The sequence below is a fragment of the Protopterus annectens genome, chromosome 1.part0 (genome assembly GCF_019279795.1).
Source record: "Protopterus annectens isolate FY-2018-M chromosome 1.part0, PAN1.0, whole genome shotgun sequence".
Taxonomy (NCBI): Eukaryota; Metazoa; Chordata; order Ceratodontiformes; family Protopteridae; genus Protopterus; species Protopterus annectens.
The window spans coordinates 450,578,247-450,599,869 of NC_056725.1; the positions used below are offsets into that span (position 1 = coordinate 450,578,247).

At 46.1% G+C, this 21,623-nt stretch overlaps 1 protein-coding gene across 1 annotated transcript in view; it reads right to left on the minus strand.

Moving 5' to 3' along the window:
- Window positions 1-21,623, minus strand: part of CMTR1 (cap methyltransferase 1) — a 2,799,821-nt gene that overhangs the window by 2,483,765 nt on the left and 294,433 nt on the right. The window contains exon 5 of the mRNA XM_044060367.1: window positions 13,405-13,497. Within this exon, the coding sequence (XP_043916302.1) occupies window positions 13,405-13,497 (93 nt within the window). The remainder of the gene's footprint in view (window positions 1-13,404; window positions 13,498-21,623) is intronic.

Here is a 21,623-nt window from a genome sequence, read left to right on the forward strand (position 1 = left end):
ATAAAACTAAAGGGATGAAACATTTTTCACTGCTTGAATCTTATTATTCATATCTATACACAATCTTCTAATTTCTTAGCTTTTATATTACCTTTTTGTTTTGTCTCTTTCCACATATCCTTAGCTGCCATAACAGAAGTCTTTTTAATCCACCCTTAAATACTTCATCTTATTGTGTTCCCATAAATATGGGTATTGCCGAAACTAATTCATGTATAGGTACATAATGTATGGCTATAACCTTTGTTTTATCTTCGTTAATTACAGACACCAAAAAAGACAAAACTGTCTCAAAATGTTCCACAGCACTGAGATGTTCTTTGCTGGATGGAAGCATGGTGTCTCACTAAACATATTTTTGGCAAATGCAAAAACAGCAGCTACTGTTCGCTGAAATTACTTTTGCGGACAATGGAGTTTTTTCCCCCCAACTTTTGTATGACCTTCACAGTTGGAAAGTCCTGGGGGTGTGGGGATGTTCCTCCACATGGGAGTGCAGGTGAGCTTGCCCCCAATGCAAGACACAAAATTGTTGAATCGTTCAAAGGTGGTTTCGGTGAACGGTTTTAGTTTTTTTTTTTTTTCTTCAGTCACTCAAATTGCCTTTGATGGCTAAACATGAATCCTGGATTTACCAGGATCAAAATAATACCATCTGCAAATAAAGCTAACGTTTCTTGATTATCATACTGATTATATCCTTACATTTCTTAGTACCTTATTTCCTTTGCCAATGGCTCTTAATATACAGTAGATAAAGGAGAAAAAGGATACCCACAACCTGGTTCCTGTGTTCAAACACAGCTTATCGGAGAGGAACCCTCTCATTTTAATTTTTTGCTTCTGATCAATCATATATCCTCCTAATTAACCTTATTGTTATACATTGTTATACAGAGAATGGAAATCCTTCCATTACCCTATTCAGAAAACAAGAAGTTATGTACTCACCATAACGTTCGATGTATGTAGCCCATCTCGCCTCAAATTCTTATCCGTGGGTTCGGAGCTGAATATCGGCTCCAACTCGGCCAATTTTTTTCTAGCTCGAAGTCTTTCTTTGGCTGGGCTAAGCAGGTATCCCATGGTGCACTGCTCCATATCCCCAGATCTAGTTTGCTGCGAAACTCATTTGTACCCCATGCACACATCACATCCAGGTAAAGAATAAGCCAAGCAAGGGAACTCTGCAGATACACAACCTAACCTCCAAATCCTCCAGGAAGGGGGAAGGTTGGACGGCAAGTAAGAATGTGAGGTGAGATGGACTACATACATCTAACGTTATGGTGAGTACATAATTTTTGATGTTATGTAGTCCTATATCGCCTACATTCTTACCCGTGGTACAGTGTCCCTAGCACCTACATCCTGGGTGACTCATAGGAAAATACTCCTGAGAACTGTGGAGCCAAAGGACGACCTGCCCCTAGAAACCATGCCCAATTTGTAATGAGAAACAAATGTGTGAGGAGAAGCCCAAGTAGCTGCAGCACATATATCATCCATTGACAATCTGGCCTGATAGACTGTAGATGTGGAAAAAGCCCGAGTAGAGTGAGCCTTGACCGGAAATGGCAGGTCTTTACCTCCTGTTTGGTAGACAAAAGAGATACAACTAGATATCCATCTAGATAGGGTGACCATGGAGACCGGGGACCCCATTCTGTTTTCCGAAAAGGAAGCAAAAAGTTGATCAGACTTCCGGATATCTTTTGTTCGGTGCAGATAGAAGCGTAATTGTCTGTGTACATCCAACTAGTGAAATCTAAATTCTGCCTTGTTCAAAAAGTGAAGAAAGAACAAAGGCAACTCAATGGATTGATTAAGATTAGACATGGAAGCTACTTTAGGAAGGAACGAAAGGTTTGGTCTAAGAGAGACTCTGTCCTTATGGAAGACAAAGTATGGAAGTTTGATGGAGAGGGCTTGAATTTCTGAAACTCGCCTTGCTGAAGTGATTGCTGTTAAGAAGGCTGTTTTCCAGGTCAAGAATTTCAATTTGCAGGTAGCTGCAGGCTTGAAAGGTGGTAAAGTAAGGGCTTGTAGAACAAAATTGAGATCCCAGGGCAGGATTGGTTCGGACACGGGGGGGGGGGGGGAGAAACAAAGCACCCTTCAGGAAAGCCTTGCATAGTCTATGAGCCATGAGACCAGGCTCATTTGCTACATAAAAATTAGAGATCGCTGCCAATTGAACTTTGATGGTAGCTGATGCGGAACCCTGATGGAAAACCATAGACAAAAACTCCAAGACTGAAGCGATTGGAGCTGTGTAAGGATCAATGCCTCGGGCATGTGCCCAGATAGAAAACCTCTTCCATTTACTAGAAAATTCTTTCTAGTGGATGGTTTATGAGAGGACGATAATATATGAATCGCTTCTGGTGAGAAATTATGAAGTCTAAAATTATGAAGTCTAACTAACGATGGAAGTGGAGAAGCCAGGCTGTCAACCGGATGGTCATCAGGGATGGGTGGAACTGTCCAGACATGTGTGTTAGTAAATCTGGCTGAGGGTCCCGAGTCCAAGGAGTGTCCACAATGTATTGCTGAAGAAAGGGGAACCATACTTGGTGAGGCCAGTGTGGAGCAATCAGAATCATTATGCTTCCCAAGGATTGCGCTTTCTGAATCACCTTTGATAGCAAGGGAAACGGAGGGAAAGCATAAAGCAGACCGGAGGGCCAATCATGAACCAAAGCATCCCTGGGTGACTCCCCCTGTGGGGCAGCAAGGCTGAGCCCATCTGCTGAACTTTCGCTCTGCAACCAGGCGATTCAGGGACCACTCGTAAGGCATCAGAATAGCTCTGCTTAGCCTGTCCGCAATCACGTTGGACTTCCCCGGAATGTGCGTTGCCACCAGAAACCGTTGGGAAGTTACTGCCCAATGCCACACAAGCATGGCCTCTCTGCACAGAGGGTAAGACCTGGTTCCCCCTTGCTTGTTTAGATACCACACTACTGACCTGTTGTCCGAGTGTATCGCAATCGTCCCTAGAGGTAGAACACTCAAGTGCCTGCAACGCAAGTAGCACTGCTCTCATCTCTAAGATATTTATATGCAGATGTATCTCGTGTTCTTGCCACATGCCTTGGACTGTTCTGCCAAGATAATGCCCCCCCCCACCCCATCTGGGAGGCGTCCGTGGTCACCGTGGCAACCGGGATGGGTGGAACGAAGGGCCTTCCCCCGTCCAAACTGTTGGTGCGAAGCCACCAACCGAGGTCCTGCTTGCATCTGTCCGTGATCAAAATGGGGTGAAAGAGTGAAAATCTCTGGAGAGACCATTGAGCAAAGAGGAGCCATTGGAGAATTCTTATGTGCAATCTCACTAGAGGGACCAACATGATTGTTGCTGCCATGGTTCCTAGGAGCTGGAGAACCCATCTTGCCTTCGCTTGCTTCAGGGGCATCAGCATGTGTATCTGTTGTTGTAAGACTCTAATCCTCTCCTGCAGTAAAAATGCTCGCATTAGAATGGTGTCTAATTCTGCTCCTATAAAGGTGACACGCTGCGAGGGCAATAAATCAGATTTTTCCCAATTTATTGTTATACCCAACTGGTGACAGAGTAATGGTAGCGTCCCTGGTTTGAACTAGTTGATGCCTGGTGGGGGCGGTAAGGTATCGTCCAGATACGGAAACACTTGGAATCCCTGACGTCTCAAGTGAGCTGTCACCACCGCCATGCACTTGGTGAACACCCTGGGGCTGTGGTGAGACCAAAGGGCAGGGCTTGAAACTGGAAATGACTGGCTCCCAGCCAGAAGCGTAGGTGACTCCTGGATGCCCTGTCCATTTTCACATGGTAGTAAGTAAGCATCCTTGAGGTTGATGGAGCACATCCATACCTCCTCTCCCAACAATGGGAAAATCGATTGTAGCATGACTGACCATATGGAACTTGGACTTGTGTACATAGTTGTTCAGTCAGCTGAGATCTAATATTAGTCTCAGGTCACCTGTTCTTTTCAACACCAAAAAGAATCTTGAGTAAGTCCCTAATCCAATTTGGTCTGAGGGGACATGCTGGATGGCCCCTTTTTCTAGCAGCTTTGAGACCTCTGAGGTTGCTTGATCCCTTTAACTGGGTGGAACATCTGGGATTTTTCTAATTGAAGGGGGGGTTCTGATGTAAATGGAATGAGATAACCTCCGGAAATTATCCGTAATACCCATCAGTCCTGGGTGATGCTTTCCCAGGCTTCCGGATATAAAGAAATTTGACCCCCCCCCCCCCGACTGGCTCCGGATAAGCACAGCTGGGCACTCCCTCAGGAACGAGAGTAGGGAGAGCCACAAAAGGAATCGCGGTCTCCCGAATTGCGGGGGCCCCCTCTGCCTCTGGGGCGGCGTCTCCCTGAATAACCTCCCCTTCCCCTGCCTCTGGAGGGGGGTTTCACCCTGTGCGGCAGGAAAAAACCTCTGTGATTTCTTGAACCCCCCCCCCCCCGCTGGGCCTTGGGATAAAGCCTAGAAGGAACGGAAAAATGGACCCCTATGGCAGACAGGGTCTTTCCCTCTTGCTCGCACCTGGTGAGGGTGTCTTTCACTTTGGTCCCAAACAAAGAATAACCATCAAAGTGGGCGTCAGTGAAGGAAGACTTGAAGGCCTCTGCAAAGTGACACAGGCGCAGCCAGGCTTGTCTTCTATGGGAGACTCCTGAGCTTGCTGCCCTACCCGCTCCCTCGTCTGCATACGAAATGAGCCACATGGATGAGTTGACAATGGAATTGAGGGTAGAGACCTGGGCGTTAACCATCTGAGCCACCGCCTCAGGAACGGTACCTGCAAGAGTATCTCCTAACTCCTTGAGAAGATCTCTCTGGAGCCGAGTGAAGTGAGACAGGTAATTCAGTGACCATAAGGTAAAGGTTGCTGACAAGAGGGTACGCTTCCCGTACCGATCCAAGGTCCTGGACTCCTTGTTAGGAGGATGGACGGATGAAGAAGACTCTGCTACTTCCTTCTGAGTGGCTGCCGCATCTACAGGGACTCTAGACAGAAACTCTTTGCCCTGGGGGGCAGAAAGAAACTTGTTGGGACGCCTGGGCACGGGATCCACAGAATCAGGGGTTTCCCACACTCTTCGACATATCAGCTCAAGGAGCTTGTCGAAGGGTGAAGATACCCAGGGGGCGGAGGGCTGAGCACCAAAAGCCTTAAGGAATACTGACTCCTCCTCCGAAGGGGCTTTGGATGGCCAGTCACCTCTTTGTTTCAGTATCTCCAGGATGTCGGAGAAGGAAACATCAGAGGATAACTTGGGGGACCCCCTCAGATTCCTTGAGGTCAGTATCAGAGGTGAGGGACTCATCCTGGGAGTCTATGTGCTTCCTATTGCACGTTTTCTTTCTAGGGGGCTCCTCAGGCACGAACTCCGAGGGACCCTCAGAAATTTGGGGACCACTCGTGGGGGTATCCCCCTGGTGCTCTGCTGTCCATGGATGGGTGGTGATCAGAAGCTCTCACCAGAGTGGTGAGGGACAGAGTGACCGACCCGCCTGATGTAGCTGACGATCTGGCCAGCGAGGTTCTTACAGCCTCGGAGGCAGGCCCCCCGAAACCGAGGAGCGACCAGCCTCCGAGGCCATGACGGGGGTCAGAGTTCCCATAGCAGAGGCACCGAGAGGGAGGTTCGGGACCGAAATAAGCCCCGAGATGTCCCCTGAGCCTGACCAAAGAATCCAGAGTCCCGAACCCAGAGGACGGAGCCGATGCCGGCACCGATGGTGCCAAAGGGGCCATTGGAGCTGGCCTAGTAACATCACATGGCACGGAACACTCCGGCTCCGATGACAAGAGATGAGCTCGGAGGAGGAATGATCAAAGACGGGGTTGGGACGGGCTCCAGAGCAGACTGGGCTGGAGCCGAAAATAATTTTGCCAAAACCGGTGATTGGAGGAGCCTCTGAACCACCCTATCAACATCCACATCCGAAAGGGTCCTGGAGGATTTGGAAGACAGGGAGGGAGATTGAGGTCTCCTCTCAGGAGAAACTGGTCTGAGACTGGGCGATCGTCTCCTAAGAGGTTCCAATAAAATTGGAGCAGACGCCGGTTCCGTCAACACCAACAGTTCCTGCGGCCCCGAGGACAGTGGAGCCGAGGAGGTTGATGCAGTTTTTGACATTTTCTCCGGAGGCTCCAATGAAGCTGACTGGGACGGAGATCTCTTTTTAGACTTGCCAGATTTTGATTTTCCACCGGGAGACGAATCCATAGCCTCTTCAAAAGAGGGTTTCAAGAGTCCCTTTAAAATTAGCTTTTTCTTTCTCTCTTGGAGAACTCTAGGACTGAACGCATGATAAAAACTGCAGGATTCCTGCAGATGAATGGCTCCCAGGCAATAGACACAAATGGAATGCCCATCGGTGATGGACATTTTGTACCCACATTTAGAGCACTTTTTGAAACCTGGAGGTTTGTGCTCCTTGGGATCTTTGGACATCTTCAGTACTACACCAAAAAGCAAAAACAAGTCTGAGAATAACTCACAGGCGCTCACAGCACAAAACGCGGGAACGACACTAAACAGTGACCAAACACACACACTAAAGAACAAGTACAAACCTCTCAACAAAAAGGTTGATGAACACAAGGAAAGGGAATAGCCCAAACCTCTAACTTAAACGGTCTAGACCGCACTCACACAAGAAGGCAATATGAGGAGGACTAGGCCCTCTAACTGAAATGGGCCTAGCCCGAGGGAACAGTCAGCGGGATACCACACAAACAATCACACGATCACAACCTCAACAAACTTAGACAAAAAGCTATGAAAATAGCTTTGATTATACGCCAAAACTTTTCTTTAAGACAAGAAAAAAGGGGTACTTAGCCACAGCCAAGCGAGACCACGTCCAAGCTACACGAGCGGCAAACGAAATCTGGGGATATGGAGCAGTGCACCATGGGATACCTGCTTAGCCCAGCCAATGAAAGACTTCGAGCTAGAAAAAAATTGGCCAAGTCGGAGCCGATATTCGGCTCTGAACCCACGGGTAAGAATGTAGGCGAGATAGGACTACATAACATCCTCAGATTGCACTGTTGAACAACAGTGGTATTTTCTTACATTCTGATTCCCTCTAGATCACCATTGTTCTGTTAATGCTGTCATAGGTTTACCTACTCCTCTCCACAAAACCACAATGATCTACATCTATCAATTTTGGAAACCCCTTTGCTATTCTTTTAGCTAGTGTAGCAAGTGTGCTACAGTTTATAAGAAAAAAAAAAAAACATTTTTTTAATAAAATGTGCTCAAGGAGGGCTGGGAACAGGGCACAGAAATGAGACTTGAATTACTGACCAGGATGGAGTAGGAAGGGGATGTGCATCTGACCACCTGGTATGTGTGCCAGTAGAAAGAACACTTGATTTTTTTCTTCACTTGAAGAGCTGAGAGAGTGGGGCACTGGTTCATCCAGGGTTACCACCTTCCCTCTAAGTGGGACAGTCCATATTTAGGTCACTGCATTCTTGTGAAAAAAAAACTATGAAATCTGGCAAATGTCCTGATATTTTAGGACAAACTGTTTCTTACAGTTACAGCAATAGTTGCATAAAATGTTATTTTCTGCCTTAAATGCCCTAAGGTTATTTGAAACAGCAAAAACAACTCGCATTCTATAACAGGGAGGATTTTTTTTTTACATAAATTCTAGTCATTTGCACTGATTGGGGATATGGTTTGTCCTGCAAAATATGTTATCATAAAAAGTGACCCATTTTTGACATTCAATATTCTGGCAACCATAGATTCATCGCAGAGGCACAGGGAGCTAGTTCAGCCTGCTAAGCTTCTGAAGCAAAGGCATTAATGTAGACATTTAAAGAGAAATTTTTATTCTACATACAACCCATGTACTTTTATACCCCATCCCAGAAACCCAAGATCACAGCATATTAACATTAATATGCTAAGAAAGGGGTCCAGGGAAGTAAATACTGTGGGAAGAAACAGCCAGGGAATTGTTATGGATAGGATTATATAGGCCCTAGGGCCGAAAGCCTAGTACCAACCTATGAACTATAAACATGCTTTATTCTATACTTCCCTCTCTTGTCCTACTGTAAAGCCTACATTTCCTTACAAATAAAAAATATCTGCTTACTTTAACATTTTTAACGTGCACAACAATCACTAAAAAGTCTCCTCCAACATTTAAAATACTCCTGACTACATGCGACATAAAACTGCATTACTATATATATAACATGCAATTTAAATAATAAAAAGGTTTAGACAAATACTGATAAACAAAAATTATTTACAGTTATTTTTTTCCCCTTTTAGTGTCCTTCTAAACATTAACGAAAAAATGGAGTTTCCGCTTTAGTCAACTCACCAGTTTAACAAAGTCAACATAAGGCCAGTCTTTCTCAGCCACTTTTTCTTGCAAAGCCACATTTCATAAATGTGATTAATGCTTTACAATCTTCCATTTGGTCACTAATTTCAGTGCGGCTGGTCTTCTTCCTGTTCATCACTCTCTCCCATCACCAGGCTTTGGTTCAAGTCCTAGGTACTCCTGATTCTGCTAGTCAATTCCTGTCCTTTTTTTCTGCCTCTCAAGCATTTTCCTTTGGAACACTTGAAAAAGTTTTATTGGCAAAGTATCTCTATTATCTTTATTGTTAAAAGAATGGGAAGCAGCACTTCTTTCCGTTTGTGGTGAAACTTTTTTATTTCCACTTTAGCCTGCTTTGTATCCAAAAATATCTTTGTTCTTCCAGGAAAAAAAGATATTCTGAAGACAGCTGGATGCAGCAGCTTGAATCTCACACCTGCCTCTCAGCATTCCCTGACTGCTGGGATACATTTGCTTCTCTTCTACCTGATGTACAGTGAATAAATCATTTTCCACAAACACACTGTTGTCTCAAATTTTTAATACTTTGACCTTTTGTGACAGTTTTGCCAGGATCAACAACTTCTGCTGGTATGATTGCATCTTTATTAATACAAATCTTGGCTGCTTTCTTATGACTAGGTTTGGACCTTTCAATTAACAAATCCTGCTGTGGAATACAACTTTAATTGCTTATTTGTGCTTTCATAAAATTAATACAGTCTTGTTCCTTCCAGTCTCTCTGGTACAGAAGAAAATCCCAGGAATTCCCTGCGAGCTGTGTCTTGCAATTTTTTTGAAATGAAACTGTTCTTGAGAAGTCTGACTTTCATCCAGTCTCTTCTTAATTTCATAATCTGACTTTTGCAGTTTTATCAGTTCATCTGAACAGCTAAAGCTTCTTCCATTTTTCAGCCTTTTTATTATTAAAGTTTGTATACTCCTAGAATGTTTCATTTATTTTAATCACCTCTGAGTACATTTGGTTTTTCCTGTAAGTTACTGGAAAATATCTCTTGTACAAAAGCTGAAGCTTGAACTGCTTTTTGCTGAACATACACAGGATTCTTCCAGTCCAATATTTTCTCTTTATTTTTTGGATGATTTTCTTTTAGGTTCTCTAAATTTCCACTTTGCTGGCATCCAAGCAGTGCATTTACTAGCCAGTAACTGAATTTTGCTCAAGTTGTCAATATCACTGCCTCTTATTTCTCAAGTTTCTTTTATTTTTTTTCACAGTGGTAGAGCCAAAATTAATCTGTTGATCAGTTTGCAGCTATCTTGGAAGTCTTGGACAGACTTGTCAGAAAGTACTTTAAATGACAAAATAAATTTACATCTTCTAAAGACATCTTAAGGTGTACAAATTTAAATATATAGTGTTCCTTATATGACACATCACCTTGTTTTAAAAAATTCTTGGTGAACCTACTCCGTACAGAATCCAGGCATTACAACTGTGTAAATTGAGGATACAGAATATGGGATGTATATGTGCTTTGTATAACATCACCAAATAGCTGGCTTCTCTTCTAATTACATTTTTTAACAATGGTCCTAATAGTTTCATAGATCGGTTTCTAGTAGAGAAGAAGTTGGCAGATACAAAGATGACTAGGTTCTTAAAAATTTACCTTCATTTAAAGTTGTCGATCTAAAAAAACAAAAGAAGATCTAAGGACTTCTGTTAATGGTAGAGCTGTAAAGACGTGCAGAAACAGGTAGAAGAAATATAAACATCAAAATTAAAGTGAATAACACATTCAAATCAAAGGGAAGTAAAGTACAGTTATGAACGTTACACTTACTCGTAACAGATGATGTTCAAATATTTCACTGCTGCAGTAGCCTATGGGTTGTATCCTGCCAAGAAATAAGGCATATAGCCAGGTTCCAAAAGCTCCAACGCCCTTCCCAAACAGTCATTCTGCATGGCTACAGGCTAATCCAGAGATGTCCAACAGATGGTCCTAAAGCCATAATCCAGCCCACCAAAGCATTTTATTTGGCCCTTGGTATGTCCTATAACTGTTTTGAATGGACAGATACATGCTGGAGATAGCAATGTGGCCCCCCCAAACCTTGCCAAGTATGGTACGCGACCTCTGAATTGTATGATATGTGGCCCTGAGACAAAAAGGTTGGACACCCCTGGCTAATCCCTTTTAGAGGAAAGTACAAACAAGTAGCCAGTGTAACTACAAAATATTCAGGACTTATTTCAAAAAAGAGAAAAGGTAGCTAATATTGAAGCAACCATAACTACTAATTACTGTAACCAATGAAAGGCTAACCACAAGAAAAACAATTTCAACATTAAAAGTTGTAACCCACAGCGTGACTGTGGCTACTGCAACAGTGAAGAATTTGAACAGCTACTGTTGTAGCTAACGATGACTTACTTGAATGTACTACATTCATCATTCTTGCAGCTGCAGTAGCCTATGGGTAGATCACCAAAGCTTACCCGTACTGGGAGGAAGAAGGATAAGTGTACAGGATCCTCTGGAGAATGGGCCTTGTAAATACTCCCCTGAATCTAGAGAAGGAATCCAGTTTGAAGTGCTTTGTAAATGTACGGACAGAGGACCAAGTAACTGCCTTCAGAATGCTTCTAGAGCCCATCCCTTTCTAATGTACCACCACAGACGCTAAGGCCCAGGTAGAATGGACCCTAACCCTGCCTGAAATACTTTTGCAATGGTGGGGATAGCAAAACACAATTGCAGAGGACATCCACTTATAGACAGTCTGTTTAGACATGGGCTGACCTTTCTTATGCACCATATAGAAAATAAACAGCTGGTCGACTTTCCTGAAGGACTTGGTTCTGTCAGGGTACTACCTGAGTCAACTGTGCACATCCAAGATATGAAGAAGAATCTGTTCTCCCTTGTTTCTGACTCTGTATAAAAAACTGGGAGATCAATGGCTTGATTCAAAGTGACCTCTGAGACAACTATTAGGCATGAATGTGGAGTTAGTCAACAGAGTGATACTCTATGAAAAAACAGGTAAGGTTTTCCCCACCACAGTATCTTGCAACTCAGATGCTTGCCTTGCAGATGTCAGATTAACAAGTGCAAAGTTTCTCCAAGGTACCTTTTACCCAATGTAATGTAGTGGAGCATAAGAGGTTTTCTAATTTTAACCAAAGTTGTCCATTCCCTTACAAAATCTGAAATCACAAAAGCCAAATGTTGAGGGTTTTGAAACGTGAGAAGAAAAAATCATATGAAAGTCTGATGTATAGCAATGGAGTAGGAAAGTACTTTCAAGTGGGCAGCCGGCGGACATCAGTGTTTTACAACAAAAGAGAACCTGAATCTAGGTACTTCCCTAACACAAAAATAAAATTTGTACTCAAAGAATCAAGAAGCATAAACTAAGTTTTTTGCCTAAGCATGCACAAAATAAATGACAGATCCTAAACACAGGAAGCAGAATAGTTGGCTGAAGCAATGGACTCTAAAGTTAAGTAAGAACTGGAAGCCTTAGGTCTGAGCTGCAAGATCCTTAAATTATGTACATCAATCTGGGCCTTTCAGCAGTCATTTAGAATAGGCTTTTCAGTTGTTGATATCAGAACATGAAACTCTCTGATGAAGCACACTCACTGAATATGTTTGCAATAAATGCCATTATTTCTTTTATTCAAGTTTGTCTTTATTCCTAACTTGTGAAGCACGAAAGCAACAGAAAATGTGGAAATAAGCATGGGAACCCATGTTTCACTTAAGGTACCACAGAATGATTTTCAACATGCGAAATTAGGCAGTAGGTTTCACAATGCTAAAGTTCAAACAGGATACTGTTTTGGGGGGGGGGGGTAAAAGCATTAAATATGCATCGTAGCACAGTAGGACTAAATATTTTCAAGCCTGCTGAACAAAGTCTCTTCAGCTTCTCCTTCAGACAAAATGACAGCACATTTGGCAGTTTGTTTTTTCAAATGTCTTAATGGCAAGTGAAGAAACATTATAGATAGAAAATAAATAACCCTAGAAAACTTGCTCCCATTATATAAGCAGCTCAAAGGAGAACAACTTATTTCGGCTTTTCTGGGTTAGGGGTCGCCACAGCAGATCATCTGTCCGCTTCATGATTGGCAGTGAAGTTTTACGGTGTCGAGTTGCCAGCCAGTGCCCAACCTTCTACAGAATGCACACACACGCACCCATGCCTAAGGGCCAATTTAGAGGGTCCAATCCACCTACAGCATGTCTTTGGGATGTGGAAGGAAACCGGAGCACCCTGAGGAAACCCATGAGACCACACGGAGGACATGCAGACTCTGCACAGAAGGGACCCCAGCAGAGGATCTAACCAGAGAACCTCTTGCTTTGAGGTGACAACGCCAACCGCTGCACAACCGCGGCCTCCCCAGCTCAAATGAGAATACCAGATAAAGTTTCAAGACAGCTGTACAGCTTTAGAAAGATCCAAGTCTTTACAAAGAGCCATAACCAGTCAACTCCTGTAATGATAGGGAAAAAAAAGCTATGCATTACTACTGTAGATAACAAAAAATGGCAATTAAAAACAAAACTCCATAAGAAGGGTTTTTGCAGTTACTCCCACAGGCCAGTATCTCTACATATACTTGTGGAGTGATGAACTTTAGAATTAAGGAGAAAACATCTTTACACCTTACTTCACTGATCTCACACACAGCATTGAGAGCAAATACAGGTACTCTACTATGAATATTAATATATTCTCATTAAATGTATAGAAACATTTTTGCTCAACAAATCTCTTCAGAAATTCCAGTCAGTTAGGAATCAGAGGCCATGGATTAACTTCTGTTAAAATTAGCAAAGAGACCTGGTTAGCTGTACCTCAGATAGGTTACAACCTTCTATGCAAGTGATAGGACAGTTTGTTACCGTGGAGAATGGAATTACTGCAAAAAAAAAAACATAAGCCAAGGGCTGTTTGTTGGTAGGAGTTATAACCAACTTACAGGATTAGTGTACAGCCAAATAAAACTATATCATCTGATGTTAAAAAATGTCAAAACTTTCACATAGAACATACCTCTCCAATGCCCATCCATTCCTTCAGGGTTTGAGCATCTGGAATTCCGGTGGAGCATTCTGGAAACCACTGTAGCTGTTCATAAGGACCAGGCTGTAAAAGCATAAATAAATGTAAAACAAGTTTTCCCAACATCCAGAGTAGAGCAAACTGTTCAATTGTCAAGGAAAGGCAATTTTTTTCATTGCCCAGTTTTGAATGAAAAATGAAAATTATGAAATTACCATAATAACAGATCTGTGTTGTCTGCTTCCATCCCTCCTCAGTAGATGGGTTACCAGATCAACTATAATCTAACTTCAGACACACACACAGACTCTGGATTCAAGGCTTTGGCTCTCCTCCAGTTGCCCTTAATTCCCTTCCTAATGGCAAAATACTTCAGTTTGCTTGCACTCTATAATAAACCTGTTACATGTTGTCACCATAAATAACACAAAAAGGCAATGACATCTGATCACAGAGCTTGAAGAATACGTGATGAAGCCACCAGAAAAAGTGGTGCAGTAGCTCCAAAATAATGAAATATGAATCTGGAGGGGGAGGGGATGAGGAAGGACAGAAACAGACAACACTGATCTAATGTTATGGTAAGTACATAACTTATATCCAGTGGTGTCTTACATCAGTTGCTCAAGTCCCCCAGCTACCATAAATGTTGCAGGTCTCATGGAGAGAGATTCTGGAGGACAGCTGAACCAAGGTTCTAGACCTGGACTGTAATCTAACATAGCGAGATATGAAGGTATGGACATTCAATTAAGTAGCTGCAGCAAAAATGTCATCAATTGGTACTATGAAGAAAAAGGCAGCTGGTGCAGCAACTGATTTAACAGATTGAGCCTTTGGAGTGCCAGGCAAAGACAAACCCTTCTCTAGAGACACAAGAGATGCACTCAGATAGCTGATGTGAAAGAGCTGTATTGGACATTCGTTTCCTTTTTCTCAACCAAAATTAGGTAAAGAACTGGTCAGGCTTCCTGATGTCCTTAGTGCGATGCAAGTAGAACCTGAGTTGACAATGCATACACAGAAGGCATAGCACGTATCTGCCCTTATAAGCAAAATGGGGAAAGAAATCTGTAAGATTCCAAGACTAGTTGACGGATGATTCAGAAGCCACCTTAATGAGAAAAGATGGGTTTGTTCTAAAAGTCGCTCTATCCTTGTGGAAAATCAAATAAGGAGCTTTACAAGAAAGGGCATGAAATTCTAATACTCTGTGCAGAAGTAACTGCCAGCATTAACAGAGTTTTACAGGAAAGGTTTTCAAATCAGATGTGCCTGTAGGTTCTAAAGGTGGTCTTGTCAAAGTTTGCAGAAATGGTAATATCCTAAGGAGAAACAGGATCTAAATGAAGGTCACAGTAGGAAGATGCCCCATAAGAAGCCTTTAGATAATTTCAAGAAAGCAATGGCGAATGGTTTTCTCCAATGTGAAAAATGGAGATCACTGCCAAAGGACTTTGACAGAGTAACTAGGACTACAAGGAAAAAGGGAGGCCAAAAAGTCTAAAACAGCTGGATGAAGAGTTGAAGAGAGATCTATATTCCCACTGGAAGCCCAACTTGAAAATCTTTTCCATTTACTTTTGGAAATCTTCCTGGATGAAGGCTTCTATGGGATAGTTGGAATGTGTACATCTTGGGATGAAAGCCTCAACTTAACTATCATCGCAACTGGAAAAGCCATGCGATCATTTTGAAGGCTTCAATGTCCAGGTCAGGCTTCCAGAGGGGCGAGAGAGAAAATGTGGCGCAAGGTCCAGCACCTATGGAAGATGAATCAGATAACACCAGAGGAAGGGAAACCACACCTGTTGAGGGAGCAATGAGGATCAGTGTAGTCTTGCTCTGCATTGCTTTCTGTAGAAATTAGAAGTTATGTACTTACCATAACGTTCCATCTGAGTAGGTGGATTCATTTGTCTGCAACCTGTGGGTATGGATCCGTTATCGGATCCGAACCGGCATGGTATATCCAGCTATGGATCCGAGCTCCTAGCTCCTCCCCTCACCCATAATGTCCTGCTCTCCCTACATGACCTCAGATCGAGTTTGCCCTGCACCATCTACCCTAACCAAAGGGTAACACACCCTATGCAGGAAACTGACAAGGCCAGGGGGATAGGAGGGCGTGATGGTTGCAGACAAATGAATCCACCTACTCAGATGGAACGTTATGGTAAGTACATAACTTCTAAATCTGAAGTAGGAGAATTCATTTGTCAGCAACCTGTGGGACAGAGTCCCCAGCTACCTGAATCTTGGGTGGCCATCATGGAAGGATATTCCGGAGCACCGTGGAGCCAAAGGATGCTCTACCTCTAGAAGTGACGTCCAGCTTGTAATGAGTAATAAAGGTATGAGATGAAGCCCAAGTGGCTGCTGAACAAATGTCATCCAGAGGAACCCTAGACTTAAAGGCAGCTGAAGTAGAGACAGACTGGGTCGAATGAGCATGGACTCGCTCCGGTGCGGGCCTCCCAGAGGCTTGGTACGCCAACAGAATACACTGAGAAATCCAGCGTGACAAAGAAACTTTGGAAATTGGTTTACCCAGATTGAATTTGGCAAATAAATGAACAACTGGTCTGATTGCCTATGACCAGCTGTCCTATGAAGGTAAAAACAAAGCTGCCTGTGAACATCCAAGGAATGCAGCTTGTATTCGCCTTTGTTTTGATACTTAGGGAAGAAAACAGGGAGGTTGATGGACTGATTAATGTTAGCTTCCGAAGCTACTTTGGGAAGAAAGGAGGGATTGATCCTTAGGTACACCCGGTCCGGATGAAAAATCAAATAAGGCGGTTTCATGGACAGGGCCTGAAGCTCCGAAACTCTCTTAGCCGAAGTAATGGCTACCAAAAAAGCAGTCTTAAAGGACAAGTATTTAAGATCGACTGTGGCCGCAGGTTCGAAGGGGGGAGCGGTCAAGGCCTGAAGTACCAAGGAAAGATCCCACGGGGGAACCGTTTCTTTGACAGGGGGTCTGAGCAAAAAGGTGCCTTTTAGGAAGGTTTTGCATAACTTAGCCGACATAAGAGACCCTGAATAGTGTCCAACATGGTAATGAGATATGGCCGCCAGCTGAACTTTGACCGTGGAACTACTGGCGCCATCAAAGAGAGTAGTAAGGAAATCTAGAACGAAAGGAAGGGGAACCGTAAAAGGATATAGGTCTTGCCGCTCTGCCAAAATGGAGAAACGCTTCCATTTACTGCGGTAAATTTTTCTGGTAGAGGGCTTGTGGGCCGCTACCAGAATGGCCTTAACTGGGGACGAGATACCGGGAGTCCTGATTAGGAGTGGAACTGGAGCAGCCAAGCAGTCAACTTCAGGTTGTCCAGGTTCGGAGTTGGCAGGTTCGATGGGTGTGATATCAGATCTGGAATGGGATCTAGAATCCAAGGTGGATTCACTGAATGAGACCTTAGGTAAGGGAACCAGATCTCTCGAGGCCAGAACGGGGCAATGAGGATCATTCTGCACCCCAACCGAGAGGCTTTCTGAAGTACTTGTAGCATCAGAGGTAGAGGGGGGTATGCGTAAAGAAGACCGGGAGGCCAAGCATGCATCAGAGCGTCTCTCGGAGAATCCCCTGGAGGGGGGATTAGAGCGAAAAAACTGTCGCACTTGGCGTTTAAAGAAGAAGCAAAGAGATCGCAACAGGGAGTCCCCCACTGTGCGAAGATACGTTTCGCTAATTGAGAATTGAGAGACCACTCGTACAGGGAGAGAATGGTGCGACTGAGCTTGTCCGCTAGGATGTTGGTCCGACCCGGAATATGCGTTGCGATGAGAAAGCGGTTGGTGGAGATCGCCCATTCCCACACTCTCATGGCTTCTCGACATAAAGGGTAAGACCTGGTTCCCCCCTGTTTGTTGATGTACCAGACCACCGACATGTTGTCTGATTGAATCGCAATTGTTTCCAGGGGAAGGAGGGCCTGAAGTGCTTGCAATGCCAAGAGCACCGCCCTCATTTCCAGAACATTGATATGTAGAAGGTCTCTGAATCGCTCCACGTGCCTTGGACCATCCGACCCGCAAAATGCCCCCCCCCCCCACCCGAGGCGAGAAGCGTCCGTGGTCACTGTGGCGAGAGGGGGAGATGCACAAAAGGGGCGGCCCCTGTGGAGGTCCGGAGAATGGAGCCACCACAAGAGAGACCGCTTGCAAGCCTTGCTGATTGCAATGGGATGATACAGGGGGAGGGAGAGAAATGACCATTGCACCTGAAGTGTCCATTGAAGCACCCGCATGTTCAAGCGGGCGTGCGGAAGAAGAGTAATCGCTGCCGCCATAGACCCTAGCGCCCTCAGGATCAATTCCACAGGTGTTAAGCTGGAGTGAAGGATGGCCCGCACCTGGAGTCGCAGATTCCGAACCCTGTCGGTTGTGAGAAAGGCTCTTAAATTTCTCGTGTCTAACCTGGCTCCTATAAATTCTATTGTTTGAGTAGGGACCAGGTTGGACTTCTCTATGTTTACCGTGATGCCTAGCTTGGGAGCTAGACGAAGGAAGGAGTCTCTTGCCAAAGAGAGTAGATGCCTTGTTGGGGCGGTGAGAAGCCAATCGTCTCGGTATGTAAAGACCTGCACCCCCTGAAGCCTCAGGTGGGCCGCAACCACTGCTAACACTTTGGTGAACACCCTGGGGGCTGTGGTGAGACCAAAGGGAAGGACCCTGAACTGGTAGTGACTGGCTCCCAGCCAGAAGCGAAGAAACCTCCTGGATCGTCTGTCCATCCGAATGTGGTAGTACGCGTCCTTGAGGTCTATAGAGCACATCCAGTGATTCTCCCCTAGAAGGGGGAGGATGGACTGCAAAGTGACCATCCGGAACTTCTCTTTGGGAACTGACAGGTTCAACAGGGACAGGTCTAGAATGGGTGTTAGGTCCCCCGTCTTTTTTGGCACTAAAAAGAACCTGGAGTAGAACCCTGATCCGATCTGGTCTGGGGGGACGGGCTGGATGGCTCTTTTTCTCAGCAGATGGCCAATTTCTGCTGAAGCGGCCTCCCTCTGATCGGGTGGAACATCGGGGAGGATTTTTAACTTTGGGACATGAAGAAAGGGGATCTTGTAACCTTTGGATATAATCTGGAGTACCCAGTGGTCCGATGTAATGGACTCCCATGCCGCTAGGTGCTCCGAGAAACGTCCCCCGACTGCCTCCAGAGTGGAGCAGTCGGGCAACCCCTCAGGGTTGCTGCGTGGGCCATTCAGAGAAAGGCTCCCTGGACCCAAAGTTCCTGGGAGCCCCTCTGCCCCTAGGGCGGCATCCTCCCTGTCCTCCTCTGCCGCGGAAGGACTGGTTGTCCGAAGCGGGTTGGGAATGCTGCGACTTCCGGAACCACATCTTCTTCTGGCCCTTTTTGGTTCCTAGAGTAGGATCTCTGGGGCACAGAGAAGTGGACTCCGACGGCAGACAGCGTCTTCCAGTCCTTCTCGCTCTGAACCAAGGTATCGCGAACCGTCTTGCCAAAAAGGGCAGAACCATCAAAGGGGGCGTTCGCGAATGACGCCTTGAAGGGCTCCGTAAAATCGCAGTGGCGGAGCCAGGCCTGCCGTCTTGTGACTTGGCCCGCTCCCGCAGCTCTAGCGGCTCCCTCGGTAGCGTGGGAAAATAACCGCATAGAGGTGTTAGTCACAGAACGAAGAGTGGCCAAATGGGTGGAGTGCATAAGTTTGTCCTCCTCCGATAAGGACTCTGGGGGGGATGCAGTGTATTCCTTGATAAGATCGCGCTGCATCCTAATGAAGTGTGCCAAATAGTTGAGCGCCCTCACTGAGAAGGTCGCTAAACTAAAGATTTGCTTCCCCAAACGGTCCATCATCCGAGACTCCTTGCTCGGGGGATGGATTGAGGGACTCTCCTGGGCGAGTTCCCTCTTAGTGGCTGCTGCCGACAACATGGCATCTACCGGGAGTCCCTTGCTCCAGTGGGCACGGTCAGCAGGGGGGCTAAGGATCCTGTCGGACCTTTTAGGGATTGGCTCCACGGTGTCCGGGTCCTTCCACGCCCTGGTGGTAATAAGGTCCACCAGGGGGTCGGCAGGAGGGGACACCCAAGAGGTAGACGAGCCCGCTTCAAATGCCTCCAAGAACACTGACTCGTCCGAGGAAGACTTTGGGGCAGACCACCCACCTCTAATCCGTAACATTTCCATGATGTCTCCGAAGGAGACATCCTCAGGGGGTGATCTTGGGGAGCCTTCCCCTTCCTCCAAGTCAGTGTCTTCGGTCAAAGACTCGGGGGAGTCTATGTGCCTCCTCTTACACAAATGCTTGCGAGGTGCTTCCTCAGGGTGGCTGTCCGAGGAGCCCTCACCAGCAATGTCCAGAACCACAGGAACTGCTTGGGGCAGTGAAGCGGGCTGTCCCAGTGGCCGGGTGATGGAAGCCTGGCCCAGAGCAGATGGAGTGCGGGACAGAGCCGAAGCAAGGGCCGGGGGTCCGGATGCCCTCAACAGAGCCCTCTCCACTACATCAAAAGCAGAGGGGAAGCCAGCCTCGACAATAGGATCCGAAAGTCAGCTCCCCCTCGGATCCGATGAGCGTATCGGAACCGGCGCCAAGCCCCTCAGATCTGAGGGACCAGTGCGCTCCGACAAGGACGGTGCCGAAGGCACACTGAGCCCCTCGGATCCGAAGCTCGGGCCAAGGCTCCGAGAGGTCGGATCCGACAGACTCGAGGGCAGGGTCGGATCCGAAGTACCCAGTACTGTCGGCGCCGACCCACCTGCGGCTCCGAGGCTGCCCGGCTCCGGGCGCTCCGAACCCGGGTAGCGGGTCGGAGAAGGAGCAATGGGCTTAAAAAAGGGGGTCGAGCTCCCCCCCAGAGGGGGGGGGAGGCAGGAACACTCCGATCTGCATCTGGGCCTGGATGAACCATCGCATCATCCGGTCCAGATCAGCATCGGAGAGGCTGTAAGTAGACCTCGACGAGGCTACCGAGGTAGGCCTTGAGTGCCGCCTCGAAGGAGGTCGGGTCTCCTCATCCTCAGGCTCCGGTGAAAAGCACGGGGGACCGGAGCCGAGGAGGGGGAGAGCCAGCAGCCAGAGAGGTCGGAGGAGAAGCCCGCTTAGCCGGCGGGGCCGAAACGGAGGTCTCGGCCCGCCGCTTGTGGTGCTTCTCTCTCTGGTCCTTTTTCCTGGCTTCCCTCTCCTCCGACCCTTTAGCGGGAGTTTGAATCCCGGGTGGAGGAGGGGGAGCAGGCAAGGCAGGGACTGCCGAAGCAGTGACCACCAAGGGGGCGGGGGCCGAAGCTGAGTCTGGGGGCAAGAGTCCCGCAAAGACCAGCTTCGACCTCCGCTCCTTCAATGCCCTGGGGTTGAAACCTGCACAGATTGAACACCCTGAAGTGAGGTGTTCAACCCCAAGGCATCGAACGCACCGAGTGTGGCCATCAGCAGGGGAAAGCTTATGGCCACACTTGGAGCACTTTGAAAAAACAGCCTTTGGGGCCTCAGACATCACTTTTTTTTTTTTTTTTTTTTTTTAAATAGTAACAATAAAATAAACTAAAACACTCACACAAAGGCTCCCCAAAAAAAACACACACACACACAAACTACGAACCAGCAAGGGGAGGGTAAAAACTATATTAAATTAACCCAAAAAAGATATAAACAGAAGGGAAACCTATAACTTTCACACAACTTAAAAGTTTTAAAAGTTTTAAAACCCTTTAATAAGAATACTAAGACTTAGCTTTTGGAGCTGTGACGATCCAGCCTTTACCATGCGCGGCAAACTAGATCTGAGGTCATGTAGGGAGAGAGCAGGGCATTATGGGTGAGGGGAGGAGCTAAGAGCTCGGATCCATAGCTGGATAAACCATGCCGGTTCGGATCCGATATCGGATCCGTACCCACAGGTTGCTGACAAATGAATTCTCCTACTTCAGATCTGTAGTTATAATGGAGACGGAGGGGGGGGGGGGTCAAGTGTTGATCAGAGTATCTCTCAGGGACTCCCCGTCTTGCAAGGATTACAGCTAAGTAAATGCTGCATCTGATGTTCAAGAGGGTAGCAAACATATCACAGCAAGGTCAGCCCCAGAGGCTGAAAAACATACACCAGCAATGGCTTGAGGAGCCACTCATAAGGGAAGAGGATGGACCTGCTCAACCGGTCTGCTAGAATACTGGACTTCCCTGGTATGTGAAGACACTGTTCACTGCCAAACCCTAATGGCCTCTAGACACAAT